General features: G+C 41.9%; 1 protein-coding gene across 2 annotated transcripts in view; it reads right to left on the bottom strand.

Annotated features, from left to right (window-relative positions):
- The window catches only part of ARHGAP10 (Rho GTPase activating protein 10), a 250288-nt gene that overhangs the window by 128634 nt on the left and 107821 nt on the right, over window positions 1–13833 (bottom strand). For both annotated transcript variants that reach the window (XM_074950969.1, XM_074950968.1), the window contains exons 7-8: window positions 9739–9843; window positions 6774–6903 (exon numbers count right to left, since the gene is read on the bottom strand). In XM_074950969.1, the coding sequence (XP_074807070.1) occupies window positions 6774–6903; window positions 9739–9843 (235 nt within the window). The remainder of the gene's footprint in view (window positions 1–6773; window positions 6904–9738; window positions 9844–13833) is intronic.

Raw genomic sequence — 13833 nt, 5'->3', positions numbered from 1 at the left:
TAACTGGCTCTGTGGACATGTTATTCCTTGGCTTTAGCAAAGCTTTTCTCCCACAGTATTCTTGCCAGCAAGTTAAAGTAGTATGGGCTGGATGAATGGACTATAAGGTGGATAGAAAGCTGGCTAGATTGTCAGGCTCAACAGGTAGTGATCAATGGCTCCAGGTCTAGTTGGCAGCCGGTATCAAGCCGAGTGCCCCAAGGGCTGGTCCTGGGGCCGGTTTTGTTCAATATCTTCATTAATGAGCTGGAGGATGGCGCAGACTGCACCCTCAGCAAGTTTGCAGATGATACTAAACTGGGAGGAGTAGTAGATACGCTGGAGAGTAGGGATAGTATACAGAGGGACCTAGACAAATTAGAGGATTGGGCCAAAAGAAATCTGATGAGGTTCAACAAGGACATGTGCAGAGTCCTGCACTTAGGACAGAAGAATCTCATGCACCGCTACAGACTAGGGACCAAATGGCTAGGCAGCAGTTCTGCAGAAAAGGACCTCGGGGTTACAGTGGACGAGAAGCTGGATATGAGTCAACAGTGTGCCGTTGTTGCCAAGAAGGCTAACAGCATTTTGGGCTGTATAAGTAGGGGCATTGCCAGCAGATCGAGGGACATGATCGTTCCCCTCTATTCGACATTGGTGAGGCCTCATCTGGAGTACTGTGTCCAGTTTTGGGCCCCACACTACAAGAAGGATGTGGAAAAATTGGAAAACGTCCAGTGGAGGGCAACAAAAATGATTGGGGGACTGGAACACATGACTTATGAGGAGAGGCTGAGGGAACTGGGATTGTTTAGTCTGCGGAAGAGAAGAATGAGGGGGGATTTGATAGCTGCTTTCAACTACCTGAAAGGGGGTTCCAAAGAGGATGGATCTAGACTGTTCTCAGTGGTAGTAGATGACAGAACACGGAGTAATGGTCTCAAGTTGTAGTGGGGGAGGTTTAGGTTGGATATTAGGAAAAACTTTTTCACTAGGAGGGTGGTGAAGCACTGGAATGCGTTACCTAGGGAGGTAGTGGAATCTCCTTCCTTTGAGGTTTTTAAGGTCAGGCTTGACAAAGCCCTTGCTGGGATGATTTAGTTGGCGATTGGTCCTGCTTTGAGCAGGGGGTTGGACTAGATGACCTCCTGAGGTCCCTTCCAACCCTGATATTCTATGATTCAAGAGCCAGTCATCCAGGTAGGGAAATATATGGTAGCACTGCTACTACAGACATGACCTTTGAGAAAACACTTGGAGCCATGGAAAGGCTGAAAAGGAGCTCCTTGTACTGGAATTGCTCTGAGCCCACCATAAAACGCAGGTTGCAGTGGGCAGATATCTATATGAAAATAAGCATCCTTAAATCAAGAACTGCAAACCAGTAGTCAATGTTTAGGGAGAGTATTATAGAGACTAAGGTGATCATCCTGAGTTGAGTGGCGGATGAAGATGTTCAACTGCCTGAGATCCAGGATCCAGCTCCCAGTCATTTTGGGTATTAGAAAGTATTTGGAGTAAAAGCCCTTCCCCCATCTCAAGGAGGTACTGGCTCCATTGCCTCTACCTGGATCAGGGCTTCTATCTCCTGCATGAGGATTCTCTTGCGAGATGGGTCTCTGAAAACGGACGGGGAAAGGTGTTTGGGGGAATGCAGACACAGGAATTCGATCATGTAGCTGGCTAAACTGATGTCCAAAACCCATTTGTCTGAAGTTAGGCATTGCCACATCAAAAGGAAACTGGCCAGGCAGCCACCAAAGAAGGTGAGGGAGACTGGATGAGCTGGGACTGGTTGACATCTCTCAAACATCCCTGCAAAATGCCTTCTTGGTCGGCAGTTGGTTTTGGAGAGGAGATGGTGGTGCAGCAGGGTACCATGCTGTACTCTCTGGTGCTATCTTGGTGGTTCATAAGGCCTCTGTTGATAGAACGGCTACTGGGCTGGCTGATACCTATGTTGCAATGCCTTAAAGCATCTTCTGTGAGGTTTCAGGGTGTATATTCCCAAGGAGCTGAGTATGGCCCAGGAGTCTTTGAGTGAGTGAATGACTTGTCAGTCTTTTCATTGAAAAGGTCATTTCCATTGAAGGGAAGATCCTCCACTATTGGGGCTTTCCAAGGAAGTTAAGGCAACGTCCAGAGCCAGGAGGCCTACTTCATGACCACTGAGGTCACCATGAAGTGAGGTGCCTGCATCCAGTGATGCCTAAAGGGATGACCTGGCTCCTAATATCCCTTTATCAAAAATATCCTGGAACTGGGACCTACATTTTGGTGGTAACTGACTGCAAACTCTGAAAAGTTAATAAAGTCGTACTTCGACATAACTGCCTGGTAGTTTGCAGTAAGGAACAGTAGGCTGGCAGATGAAATGTTCTCTCTTGACATCCTTGTCCGAAGGAGTAGGTCTTGGTTGTTGTAGTCTGTTCCACTTCGTTACTGCTTGTACCACCAGAGAGTTCAGGTTTCGGAGGAAGAGAATAAATATTTTACCCCCTTAGAGAGAACAAACTATTTCTTTTCAGCCCTCTGGGGCGTAGAGGCACAGATGGCTAGTGTCTTCAGCAAGCTCCAAAATGGCCTCCATAGGGAGCATTACTTTGGAGGGAGCTCCTGACTAAAGAAAGTCCAGGAACTTGTGTGATGGGGGTCCTGAACTCCTTCAGGGGGATGTGGAGGGTGTCAACAATCCTTCTTAGCAGCTCTTGGTATTGCAACCACCAGGTGGGGGGAGGGAAGCTGGCACCACTGCTTCAACTAGGAATGAAGAAGCAGGCATGTGTGGATCTGGCAGTACAGGCTGTTCCAGTGGCTCCAAATCCTCTTATTCCTTCCTCTCCTGTGGCAGTTGGGAATCTTCTGCTGGAGATGATCTTTTGTGAGAACAATGCCCCTAGTGTTCAAATTCTGGACCTCTACGGTGTACAAGAAATAAAGCAGGAGTCGTCGTCAAGATTGTTAAACAGCATGCTTATCCAGACCACACTAGTAGAAAAGGGAATTAAGAATGTGGGGGAGGAAATTTTGCAATTTGCAAGGCTAAAAGGTCCTGGACCACATGAACTTAATTCAGTGGTGCCAATTATGATTGCAATTCCTAGATGGTCTGGGAATCGTAAAGAATTGGTATATGTTAACAGTATGGGTACAACAGAGAATGGAACCTATAACAGCATTATCCCAGTGTGACGATGGCAAAACAAGGAGGAGAGGAAATAAACACAGCCTGCTGTAAACAAATCAAGCACAGACAGTTCTATGAGTAATCAGCACGAATGAACCTGACCACAAGTGAGGGAGGTTGGGCCCGACTAGTCATTAAAGAGAGAGTAAAGGAGGTGGTACTGCTAGGGGACACAGTTATGTGCTCTGGGATACCACAACTGTTTGGTGGGGCCAACACAATGCCAGGGGACCCTGACATGGATTTTGTTGGAACCTCACCTCTCTGGCTCAGATTAGGACCGAAACCCTATGGCCAACTGTGCAGATGAAGGAGGATGTGACAAAGGCTGTGACAGACAACACCAAACGAGAGTCACTGGTGACCGCTCTCTTTACAGCCATACCTCCTTTGTCCATTAACACCACTGATTTGGTACAAAGGAAAAACGAGCAATTGGTTTCCATTGTCCAACTGACAGCCGAGCAACAGGAAATTGGGGACAGTACTGTACAGGCAGTGGAGACACCCTGATGGAGTTTTCCAGAGCAGTTAAGCTTCCATCCCTTGGTTCGTACTTTGAGTCTAATATTAATGATGGTTCAAATGATTACAACTACTCTGGTCTTAGGCATGTGTTGCTCGGTAATAAACTTGAAAAGGAAGGCACAGAAAGACAGGATTATGATGCAAACAAATGCTAATGTAGATAGGCTTGACCTGACATGAGTAATTAAATATGTGGGGGGAGGCCTCATTCTTTGGAAAATAGAATTAGGGAGGTAAATGAATCATCGAGCTGAAAAAAGGACGTTTTTGCTAAATAAGATAAGTAAATAGGCCAGTAGGCTAACAAAACAATGTCTGAGCCAGCTAAGATAAGAGGGAGAACACTCAGGGAAACAACAATGGACAGGATAAGTTAGAAATGTAGAGATGTGGTAAAGAGTTGGTTGAATATGGCCAATGAGTGAACAAAAAGCATGCTGCACAGCCCCTGAAAAGTAACCATGCCAATCCAAAAACATGCGATGCAGCATACAGTAAATGCAATGAGATGTGTAATGTATATAAAGGGAGAGGGTTTCGGTGTAAGTTTGGAGCTATGGTGTACCCTGCATCCACCACCCCTGCGTTTGGATCTAATCAACTCAATGTAGCACTGCTATATGCAAAATAAAAATACCTGAGTAATGAATACCTGAGTTCTTGGAAAGCCAAGTGGAAAGCAGTCTTGGAGGGAATCCCAACACACAGTAGGGGCCCCAGGCACTCCAGTAAGGCCAGTGGATGGGATCATACTGATAGTTCAGCAGACCCCATGGTGATTACCATGGATCCATGGTTGGTAGGTTAAGGGTCCTGTGGAAGAGGAGGTCCTCAAAAGGCTCTGGGGGCCCTGTATGAACTGACATGCTGTGGACAAATCATCAGTGGAACTGACAGCACTCATTCTTCCTCAGAGTAAGAGCTGTCAGACTCTAAGGGTGGAACCATTGGTACTGGCTGCATTCAACCAGAGGTGTAACCAAGTGAATAGCATCCCAACTGTGTTGGAGTGTCATAGCCCTGCCAGTGCTCAAGACTGGCAAGTGACGCCTGGACAATGTTGTGATTGGACCATGAGGTCCAATCAGATTGGAGACTCTGGATGCGTGTAAATAGTCAGATCCTCAATAAGGGAATACCAAGGTCTGGCAGGAGAACTGACTGGAGTTTCCGGAATTGGATCCATCGTGTAGGTGTGGGTACAGTAGTCTTAGCGCTGTGCAAAACCGATGGTGCTAAATGTGTTGGATCATATTAAAGAAGTTCTGTATTAAAATCACAAATGAGTTTGATTCCCCATAGTTTAAATTCCAGGGTATTACTAATTAAGAGGTCTCTTGGGTTTTGGTACTGTTTCTCTCCCTCTATGTGTGAAACTTGCAAGCTGCTAATTGTGTTAGTACATTCTAAGACAGAATCTGTTCTCAAAGCAATTCACAGAGACTCAAAGCAATACTCTAACAACAGAAACAGCACCCAGAGACTCCCCGCCCTTTTGTTGTATTAACAATTGTGATTAAAATAGAGATAGAGGATGTATGTGGACGGATGCTTGGTGTGGATAACAACTGAATGATCAGGGAGGTGCCAGCCTAAGAATCCAGTGTCCATCGGCTGAAGAAGGCGTCAAGTGGAAATAACCAGAGGACCCCCGGAGGGCAGACTGGAATCCACCCAACAGCCTCAAGAATGGGAGAACCAAAGAACAAGATAACTTCTTGGATCCGTCAGGAATGTGCTATCTGCTGATTGATTCAGCAACAGCATGATGAAGCAATTCCCATAGACTGGCATAGGAAGAAATTCCTATAAAAATAGACTCTTAAAAAGTGAGAACTTTGGGGTCTGATTCTGCAAACCAACTTCCAGGAGCATCAGATGAGCATCTGACAAGGCCCTGCTCCCTCCTCATGTCCAGGCCACCTGGCCAGTGGCTTGGCATGAGCAACTCTAAGGCTGGTAACTATGATGACAACCTTGCAGAACCTGTGTGTGTGTGTGTGTGTGTGAATGTGTGAATGTGTGAATAAATATGAGATTGAATGGAATGTTATAGCTATAACTAACTGCTTACTATGATAACAACCTTGCAGAACCTGTGTGTGTGTATATGAATGAATGAGTGAATAAAGATGAGATTGAATGGAATGTTACAGCTGTAACTAACTGCTTACTATGATTCTTTCTGTATTCACAATAAATGTGGTATTTTGCCTTTTTCCCTTTAATAAGATCCTGCTGGTTTTTAATTTATTGGTACAACAAATGTCTAGGGATTAACGGGGGGGAAACCCCTGGTCCACACTCACTAAACTACAACTATACACTAATTAACTATGAAACTGTTAACTAACAAAACTATTAAAACTATATACAATATTTTTTACAGAAAGTTGAGCCTAAGAAGCTACAAACTACTAACACAGGAGGTTCTGTCCTAGACCACACGTGGTGGAAAAAGAACCGAAGAGGTGATCGGTCCACATAGCCACGTCTGCCTACAGTTCACCCCATGAGGAGGCATGGGACACCAGCACAGACCAAGAGACATTGCTATTGAAGAATTTCCAGTACCAAACACATGAAATGCATGTTCACCCACAATGAATACCATAGGGTCCAGCCTCAAAAAAGAACAAAACATTTCCTATAAAAGGGCTTTACATTCAACAACAAAATATTTAGTGCACAGTACTGAGAGACAGTTGAAGACTCTATTCCCAGCTCTGCCACTGATTCACTATGTAACCTTGGCCAACTCACTGAGCCTTTCTGTGCCTCGCTGGAATACTAAGACAGGAATATTACAGCCTCCCTACCTCACTGGAGGTTTGCTTAATTGATACTTGTATAGTGCTTGGAGATCACTGTATGAAAGAATATTAAGTATATTAAATTTGTAAAGAGATGAGAACACTGAATTATAAATGCATTTTTCTTAAACCAAATGCTTTTTGAGTAGAAACTCTGTGTGTGCATGTGTGTTTGTCGAAGTACATATACAGACATGTGTATAGCACTTAGAAGATTTTGGGCACTACTGGAATATAAATAATAAAATAAAAATGTATCTTACTTTTTTCCTGCACATAAAGGTAGCCTTCTATTGTAAACTGATTTGCTCTTTTATGTTCCTGAGGACTCCGCCTGATTTTGTTCATGAGCTCCTCCACCTCCGATCTTGTTCCTTCAAAACGATTTCTTGTCTAAATTGAAAAAAAAGAAGAAAAAAGAAAAAAGATATTTAAAATAGAAAAATACTAGAAAAGCTACGTTCTGAAGCTTTGTGAGCAGCCTGCCTCAACCCTCCAGCATCAAGACACACACTCAAGGAGAGCAGACATCCTGGTCCAGAAGCAGGTTGTTGTAACTATCTGGAAACAGGCTATCCCTGACTGCTACTGGTCTGTTGCTAACCAATTTGGCTTTGGAAAGCTGAATGTGGATAAAGTGGTGGCAGAGGTTTCTGCGGCATTCCTGAAGTAAATCCCGACTTTGAGAGAATGGGGTTTCCAAACTGTGCTGGGGCCATTGCTGGAATTCATGTGCCCATAGTTTTCTTGCCCTCCTAAAGGAGCATGTGAGTACGTAAACTAAAAAAGGTACTGCTCCATTGTTATGCAGGCCTTTGAAGACCATATCAACATGGGCTGCACTGGAAAGTTCATAATGCCAGGGTTTTCTGCCAATTGGGAGTCTACATTCAAGGACAGGCTGGGACACTAGTCCCATGAAATGACATTGCCATAAACGGAGTTACTCTCCCTACTATTATTCTAGGGGACCCCACGTAACCGATTTTGCCTTGGTTTATGAAAGCATACCCTGATCTCAGAGGCCCCGGCAAAATAAGGTTAAATTACACTTTAGAAGGTGCAGAATGGTGGCTGAATGTGGTGTGGCAGATAGAAACGCCACTGACACTGTCTAGAGACCCATTTGGATTCCAATGTCATCAATGCTGTTTGCATTACTGTGGCTTGCTGTGCTCTTCACAATCTTTGGGAAGCAAAAGATGAGACATTTCTCCAGAATGGACACATGACAGTGACAGACTGCTGAGCCAGTACCTCAGCCACAAAATGCAGCTACCACAGTTGCAGCAGGATGCACCCAGGCAACAGAAATTAGAGATGCTCTGTGCTCTCACATCATGGACTAATGGAAGATGGAAAATAATACCTTTTATGAATGTGCTTATGCAATTCTTACAGTACATTTCTTACAATTCAGTACAATTCTTACAGTACAAAGGTGAGAGTGGTGGGGGTTGATTGTCATGAACTGTACTGCTTAAAAGCCTTGTGTGAAACAGATTCATAGATTCTAAGGCCAGAAGGGACCATTATGATCATCTACTCTGACCTCCTGTATAGAACAGGTCATACATAGAAGTTCCCCAAAATAATTCCTAGAGCAGATCTTTTAGAAAAACATCCAATCTTGACTTTAAAATTACATCAACCACGATTCTAAGCCACTCAGGGAGCTGGCATTACTAAATCGGCATAGAGAGACACTTTACAGTGGAGAGCACCACTGACCTCCATGTCTTTTGGGCTCTCAACCGCAGCATCATTTCTGACTCTTCTTTCCATTCTCCTCCAAGGCTGTCACCAAGTATTGCCACTCCTTCCTCTAGAGCATTTTGAAAATCCAACCCAGCCTTTCAATTCCAACAGTTATAACACTAATCTCCCACTTATATTACTGCAACCTCTCTGCATTTCCTGATACACATATTGCTGCCATTCAGTCCATCCAAAATATTGCTACAAAGATTGTTTTCCTTTCCCATTGCTCTGACCACATCACTTCCCTCTTCCAACATCTCACTGGATCACCTTCATCTACAATTTCAAGTTCAACTCCTCATCTTCACCTTCAAAGCCCTGTACAACTTCATCCTGGCCTATATTTCAGATCTTATTTCTTATCTTGTCCTACTTCAGCTTTTTTGCGCTAATACCAATATCAGACTCAATGCCCTTTTACTATCCGTCTCCTATTTGCACCTCGATGCCTTCTTTTATGCTGCCATCTGTGCTTTTTATATATTCTCCCAATCCCAGTGGGAAAGACCCCTCATTGAATTCCTTCCAGAAAGGGTGACTTCTTCCAGGAAGCCCACTGTCACAACCAAAAAATTCCCTCTGCAACCCAATACAAGTTGAGAATTCATGAGTGCGGAGAAAAGATGTACACAAACAAAAAGGAAATACAAGTGTGTTATCAAAGATGTTAACTTACATAACCATATATTATCGTAACACTTTTCCGCCTTTTCTCCCCACTACCGTCTGTTGTTCTGACTCATCAATTCATGTCTATAATCAGACTGTAACCTCCTAGAAGTACTGTATCGTAATTCCAGACAACCCTGGAGACCAACAGCCAACCAACAAAACAAGTGTCGCACAGGCAATCACAGTCTAAGTTTCCTTAAACAGCTCGATACTTGAGTGCTTCAAGTACATTATTTTCTGAAAGTATTGTTCTGAAGAAGAGAGTCTGGTTCAGAGCCTCTGTGTCATTTTTTCTTTGGCCCCTTTAACGGAAGTACCAACAAGTGTGACAAAAATTGTTAGGAAGCCTGGCTGTCCCATTGAATGTTTTTCAGTTACCTACAGTGTAGTTCTGTAGTAATGACTTAAAGTCAATCCAGCCTGAATTCAGATGTATTCCATTGCCAAACCTCTGAGCCAGCCAACTGCACATAATTAAAATAAACTGTTAATTACATTAAACTTAAACATATCTAGTGTGAACATGAAAGAATTTAAATGCAAACTATGAAAAGCTGACAGAAAATATTTTAAAGAGTATTAGAGAACACTAGGGTGGCAGGGTTAGCTGTATTCTCAATTATTGCACAATGGCTGATTCAGTCACATAATTGGTTAGCCAGAAGATGGCACTATAACCCCAAAGTTTCTCTTGATTAACTCACATTACCAAGAAACGAGTTATCCAAATATACCGTACACATTTTTTATTCCAAAAATTTGTAACTGGCTTAAATATAAAACATCTTAGCTTACATTCTGGATATTGATCTGCAGAGCCATTTTGTAGTGATTGAAGTCTTTGGCGAGTTCATAGCCCTGATGATAGAAAGTGAATATACCCTGAAAAAATGACAGCACCTGGAATACAAGCAGGAGAGCTTTCTTAGCAGGGCGAACGCCAATTGCCAGCAAAGATTGCTGTATTCTCATTTAGTCTTTACTAAGCATTTAAAAGAAGCATTTAAAAGAACAAGTAAACAAAAACTATCAGATTTCTTTAATAAAAATATTCTTACTAAAGTCTACTATTCACAAGAATCTATTTTGTTAAAAATGGCTAACAACATAACTAACACCTGTGGAATCTGTCTTGCTTCCAGTCTCTTACAAATTATCTTTATTTTAAACTTGATCAAACAAGTAAGAAATAGGGCTGATGATTAATTGCAGTTAACTCACACGATTAACTCAAAAAAATTAACTCTTTAAAAAAATTAATCGTGATTAATCAGTTTTAAATTGCACTGTTAAACAACAGAATAGCAATTGAAATTTATTAAATATTTTGGATGTTTCTCTACATTCTCAAATAATATTGATTTCAATTACAACACAGAATACAAAATGCACAATGCTCACTTTATATTATTATTTATTACGAATATTTGCACGGTAAAAATGATAAACAAAAAAAATTGTATTTTCAATTCATCTCATACAAGTACTGTAGTGCAATCTCTTTATCGTCAAAGTGCAACTTACAAAGATTTTTGTTGTTACATAACTGCACTCAAAAACAAAACAATGTAAAACTTTGTGCCTACAAGTCCACTCAGTGCTACTTCTTTTTCAGCCAATCGCTAAGACAAACAAGTTTGTTTATATTTACGGGAGAAAATGCTGCCCACTTCTTATTTACAATGTCACCAGAAAGTCAGAACAGGCATTCGGATGGCACTTTTGTAGCTGGTGTTGCAAGGTATTTACGTGCCAGGTACGCTAAACATTTGTATGCCCCTTCATGCTTTGGCCACCACTCCAGAGGACGTTTCCATGCTCATGATGCTTGTTAAAAGAAAAACGCGTTAATTAAATTTGTGACTGAACTCCTTGGGGGAGAATTGTATGTCTCCTGCTCTGTTTTACCCGCATTCTGCCATATATTTCATATTAGAGCAGTCTCGGATGATGACTCCGCACATGTTGTTCGTTTTCAGAACACTTTCACTGCAGATTTGACAAAACACAAAGAAGGTCCTGGTAAGATTTCTAAAGATAGCTACAACACTTGACTCCAGGTTTAAGAATCTAAAGCTCCTTCCAAAATCTGAGCGAGACAAGGTGTGGAGCATGCTTTCAGAAGTACACAATTCTACATTGTAAGTTCAACTTTCATGATAAAGAGATTACACTACAGTACTTATATTACGTGAATTGAAAAATAGTATTTCTTTTGTTTTTTACAGTGTAAATCAGGCGTTCTCAAACTGGGGGTTGTGACCCCTCTGGGGGCCACGAGATTATTACTTGGGGGGGCTGCGAGCTGTCAGCCTCCACTCCCAAACCCCGCTTCACCTCCAGCATTTATAATAATGTTCAATATAAAAAAAGGTGTTTTAAATTTATATGGGGGAGGGTCACACTCAGAGGCTTGCTGTGTGAAAGGGGTCACCAGTACGGAAGTTTGGGAACCACTGGTGTAAATATTTGTAATTAAAAATAAATAGGAAGTGAGCAATGCACATTTTGTATTTTGTGTTGTAATTGAAATCAATATATTTGAAAATGTAGAAAACATCCAAAAATATTTAAATAAATAGTATTCTATTATTGTTTAACAGTGCGATTAATTGTGAGATTAATCTTGACTGGTTTTTCTTTTAATTGTGTGATTAATCACAATTAATTTTTTTAATCGCTTGACAGCCCTAGTAAGAAAAGAATAGGCAACTCCCAAAGCAAAGTGAGGGTGAAAATCCCACAGAAAGACGCAGGCCTCTGTATTATGGAGAAAAGGAGCCACAGCCTGATGATGTAACAATACTCTGAAGCCACATTTAAGCAAACTATTTTCAAAACAGTGGTTCACTACCCTTGAAAAAATGCAAGGCTCATAAAATATCTACGTGGCAAAGAAGGAGATGGGAATGAGCAATTCACGCCCTCAGTGAAAATTTAAAATGAAAAAAGGAATATAATTTGCATATATTGAGTATAATAGACTCCACTATATTCAGATACAAATCAAGCAACAATTTCCTCCCACATACAACTTACCCAGTCTTCAGAGGAAAAGGTTGTTGTGAAAAGCAGCTGAAAGAACCAGTTCACCAGAGCATGCATGAAGTTTGAGAATGTAATTTGGAGAGGTACTCATTTTAATTGGGCTTTCAGGAAGATAAATGGCTTTTGTTATGGAATCGCTAGATACCACAATAGTAAGCTCATAGATTCATTTATTTTAATTTTTTTTAACAGGACTTAGGGGACATATGCAAAAACACCTAAGGCCTTGTCTACAAACAAGCTGTGCCACCACTTCAAATATGCTTGTATAGGCAGACCAGTACAAACCCCCTACTTTGGACATAGTTTATATCACAGTGCTTATATCAGTATAGCTCAGTGGTTCCCAGACTTGTTCCGCCGCTTGTGCAGGGAAAGCCCCTGGCGGGCCGGGCTGGTTTGTTTACCAGCCGCGTCCGCAGGTTCGGCCGATTGCGGCTCCCAGTGGCCACGGTTTGCTGCTCCAGGCCAATGGGAGCTGCTGGAAGAGGCGCGGGCTGAGTGAAAAACACTGCTGAAAAACACCACACACATGCACACTCTCTCAATAACTATCATAATGAGAGTGGTTATGAATGTTTCATAAATATATCTGAAACCAGAGGATACTAGCATAGTTTAAGGTTTTGTTACAAACCTAATTCAACTATCTGTGAAGGTTTGGGGAAATTTTAGAGAAAGCCCCCGCAGGAACTTTGAGTAAGCCTGGTCAGCACTGTTATGGTTTAGCTTGAAACCAAGTGAAGCTCATTGGTTTTACACACTTTCAACCCTGGCCAAGTTTGGTAGTTTCAGACTAATTTCACTTTGAGATTTTGGACCAGATTCAACCTTTGAGTGAGTGGGCTCAACTTTAAATGAAGTAAATAGGAGCTTAACCTGCAAACCCAAGCATGGAAACATGCTCTTTGGATTAGTCACGTTACATTTCAGGGGCTATGAATTCAATCAAAACAAACTGTTTGCCCAAAGACCCTGTGAACAAAAGCTGCCAAGTTTTGCACACTTCTGCCCTTAACAGGGTCTTCTGTAGAACATTTCCAGGGCTTGTACTCAAAAACTTGCATCAAAGTAACTTGATCAGTTATAGTTACACTGGTGGCTTTAAGCTAAATCAGTTTGTCTCTCTCTATATATATTAGGAGTTTGCATATATGTAACGTGATAGTTTTTCATTCTACTTAAAAAGAAAAGGAGTACTTGTGGCACCTTAGAGACTAACAAATTTATTTGAGCATAAGCTTTCGTGAGCCGATGAAGTGAGCTGTAGCTCACGAAAGCTTATGCTCAAATAAATTTGTTAGTCTCTAAGGTGTCACAAGTACTCCTTTTCTTTTTGCGAATACAGACGAACACGGCTGCTACTCTGAAACCTGTCATTCTACTTAGTTACCCAGTTCCTTACGTTATACCAATAAATTAAAAACCAGCAGGATCTTATTAAAGGGAAAAAGGCAAAATACCACATTTATTGTGAATACAGAAAGAATCATAGTAAGCAGTTAGTTATAGCTATAACATTCCATTCAATCTCATATTTATTCACACATTCATTTATACAAACACACACACACACAGGTTCTGCAAGGTTGTTATCATAGTTACCAGCCTTAGAGTTGCTCATGCCAAGCCACTGGCCAGGTGGCCTGGACATGAGGAGGGAACAGGGCCTTGTCAGATGCTCATCTGATGCTCCTGGAAGTTGGTTTGCAGAATCAGACCCCAAAGTTCTCACTTTTTAGAGTCCATTTTTATAGGAATTTCTTCCTATGCCAGTCTGTGGGAATTGCTTCATCATGCTGTTGCTGAATCAATCAGCAGATAGCACATTCCTGACGGCTC

This window comes from Natator depressus, chromosome 4 (genome assembly GCF_965152275.1).
Source record: "Natator depressus isolate rNatDep1 chromosome 4, rNatDep2.hap1, whole genome shotgun sequence".
NCBI lineage: Eukaryota > Metazoa > Chordata > Testudines > Cheloniidae > Natator > Natator depressus.
The sequence above is the reverse complement of the archived record's forward strand: the minus strand, read 5'-3'. Positions and strand labels throughout refer to the sequence as shown.